General features: G+C 40.8%; 1 protein-coding gene across 1 annotated transcript in view; it reads left to right on the forward strand.

Moving 5' to 3' along the window:
- The window catches only part of LOC106814365 (chloride anion exchanger-like), an 11,547-nt gene that overhangs the window by 1,371 nt on the left and 6,668 nt on the right, over positions 1 to 3,508 (forward strand). The window contains exon 3 of the mRNA XM_014818679.1: positions 211 to 321. Within this exon, the coding sequence (XP_014674165.1) occupies positions 211 to 321 (111 nt within the window). The remainder of the gene's footprint in view (positions 1 to 210; positions 322 to 3,508) is intronic.

Here is a 3,508-nt window from a genome sequence, read left to right on the forward strand (position 1 = left end):
CTCTTGCGCGCTCTCGCTCTCTCTCTCTCTCTCTCTCTCTCTCTCTCTCTCTCTCTTCTGTCTACCCCTCTCTCCTCCTTCCTCCTCTCTATCTCTCTCTTCATGTGCCTCTTTGTTTGTGTACAGTACTTGATGTGAAACTTCAATAATTCTGATATTTTCATCTAGGTATGATGATGTAATGCATAATATTTTTGTGTCTCGTTGCAGGTATGGGTTTTTCTTTGCTGGCGAATTTGCCCCCTGTATACGGTCTCTACGTATCAATATTTCCAGTCCTTATCTATAGCTTCCTGGGCAGTTCTCGCTATCTATCAAATGGTAAGTCGTTGTCAAATACAATTACATTTTAGTACAACCAAGATTCTTGTATTCTTTACAGTATTCTCCCCAGGAATTTTCAGAAGGCATTTAATTCATGATGCATGGGTGGGAGGCTGGGAGTGGGTTGAATTAATTGGAGTCAATTACACGTTGTAAGTGACCCATATACTCAGGTAACCTTGATCAGTTCGGAGACGTATACACCAAGTTATGAAAACACAGCATGACTGTGTCGGGATTGTGAAAAGTAAACGTGGAAATTAATGCATGTCAATACAGCGATTCGATTAAGGCATGTTGCAGTTTTTATGGGATGTTGCAAATTAGCTTTACACTTTATGTTATATAGGTATGCAGGGCTCTCCCCAGGCCTTTAATGCATGTCTGACCTGGCATATATATCAGGTGTCTATCAATACTCTCGATATACAATTGATAGACTCCTGATATATATATATATATATATATATATATATATATATATATATATATTATTCATTAACTTAAAATACAGTGATTGTAAAAAAGAATCTCCCCTATACTTGCTAGTCAGAGGCTAGTTGTATAAGTGTGTATGCATGCGTGCTTGCGTGTGTGCGTGCGTGCATGCCCGTGCGTGTATTTTGCGCTCATATGTGAAGTTCAGATGGCTCATAATCGCGATTAATACACCAGTTATAGTTATAATATGGGGTTTATTGTGATCGGGGTGGGGTGGTGGACACTCACATATGATTTTGAGCCCAAATACCGCGACATATTGATTGATGGCACGGCAGGTTGGTGACTGCTTTCATCTCCTATATCCCTAACTTCCACGTCATGCAGATATTTTAATATGACTGGGCGCAATGAGTGCCATACAATATAATACATGAAAACCATCCAGGTCAATGCACCTATATTCTTTCCAGCGCCTAGTGATATCTCCATAGAAATAATATAGATACAAATAGATTCTATATTATTTCTATTGTGGCGTGGCGCCGGTCACCACTGGTTCCCCAGCGACGTAATTGTGAAGTAGCTCACTGGGAACCACGGACAAAGTATGGGTATCTCTCAGCTCTAATCCCTTAACCTTTTCAGGGGCGGATTCAGGGCTGAAGCTAGACAGTATTTTTCCAGATTTTAAGGGCACATCCCCCAAAAAGGGCACACCACCCCACTGTGGGCGCCGTTAGGCGCGGAAGCACATGGCGGGGGGTGTGAGGGGCCTCCCCAGAAAATTTCAAAATTTCAAGGGTTCCTGGGCACAAAAATGAGCACCATTTGAGCACACATTTAGTCGCAGCAATTAATAGCTAAAAACCATATAAAATTTTATTTCTGCTTCATTTTGCCTGCGCTTTGCATACCAGCAATTAATGCAGAATGATTCAAGCACTTCCCTTCTTTTTCAGATATCAAAGCTAGTTTTGTTACCATGCAAAATTTTGATTTCTTTCAAGTCCTGTCAATGAATCAGAAGAATAAGAAAACAAATAAAGAATATAGCCAAATTCCACCAAATTGTTTTCTGTAGTTTTTAGCGCAAAATTTCGAAGAGCACTTTGAAATCTAGACCGTATTTCCCGGCAAATACGGTCTGAATCCGCCCCTGCTTTTCGAATTCCGTACTATAAATAATGCTTTGTTATTACTGGCGCAAAATCAAGTTTCGTGATCGCAGGCAGTTACGTGGGTGCGTGCGGTTAGGCCTACTGCGGGCTGCGATATTATCATGTAGACCTACACTACATCGATGCACTACAGGGCGCGGCTGGTTTTATCCTGCGCTACATGTTAGATGTCCTCTTGGTCCTCGTGTTGTTGCCGTAAAACACGGCGCTGCAACGTATCATAGATATATCAGCGCATATAAATCACTGGTGATCCTAGGTGATTTATATGCTCTGGATATATACAACTATGAACGTATCAACAAACCACACGTGACCTCGGTCAAAGCATGGTCAAAGTTTGAGTACTAGTAGTAGTAGTGTTCGGTTACACGATGACGTTGACACCAAGTGCTGTGATCACCTTATCACGAAGACAGGGTTAACTTATGTGTGCTGCTAATGCGTGTGTGAATGTTTATCACACACACTCTCTGTGTGTTCTGGATTCGAGTAAACGCGTTAGGATACGTTCGTTATGATAGATAGTAGATACGTGTGACAAGTGACATATTGACATGTACCGCCGAGTACCCACACGCGCGTCCGACCGGCCGCTGGCGCAGGTCGCAAATACCGTACGTATATGTAGCTGTAATATCAAGCTATAATCATTTATGGATGTCAATAATTATTTTAACTTCTTAGCCATGTAAAAAAAATGCAATTTGGTGACGACCAAGCAAGCATATAATATTTGTTGTGTGCATTGTACATGTAGGGTGAAGGCATGACGAGACAGCAGAGTAACGGCGGAGGTTCTGCTATGATGACAAACTCTTGCAGACCAGACATAACGCAGGTATATGGCATAATGGCAATGAATTTCATTTAGAATTCTGTCAGTTTAAAATGGTAAAACTGGGCCAGTGAAGTTGAGTGAACCCATATATGTAGGCGGCAGCACCAGCCACAATCTCATCACTTGTAATAATGTAATGATACATTGTATTTTTGATGATGGGCAAAGACTTACTGGGCGCATTACTGTTAAATTATTATTAATGAAACTATGTCAATTTGTCTAATAAATTTGTGACTTAATTTGCATAGAGCAGACAAATTTATTTTTTCATAGCGATCATCTAAGGAATTTTATATACTGCTCCTAACCTAATAAATGTATCAAATTAGTGATAAGAATTCTTTAGACACCTGTCCCCTCAATACATACAGGTGGAGTTTGATGAGCTATACAGAGCTAAGCTACCAGAGTCGCCTTCTCTGGTTGACTCAATGAGGTCGTGTGCAAAGCCGAGTTGCTCACGGAGAAGAGTGAAGAAAAGCTTCTTTGGCTTCTTTCCGCTGTTCAAGCATCTGCAAGGATACAACCTGAGGAAGGATCTACTTCTGGACATTGTGGCAGGCTTCACTGTAGGAATAATTCAGATTCCACAGAGTAAGCTTATTATCTTTTATTATGTTTATTTAGTTATCTTCGTTTTCTATTTCCATCTTTGCCCTTTCAGTCTCACTGTCTCTCTCTCTCTCTCTTTCGCTCTTTCTCTCTCTCTCTCTTTCGC

This window comes from Priapulus caudatus, unplaced genomic scaffold (genome assembly GCF_000485595.1).
Source record: "Priapulus caudatus unplaced genomic scaffold, Priapulus_caudatus-5.0.1 Scaffold913, whole genome shotgun sequence".
NCBI lineage: Eukaryota > Metazoa > Priapulida > Priapulimorpha > Priapulimorphida > Priapulidae > Priapulus > Priapulus caudatus.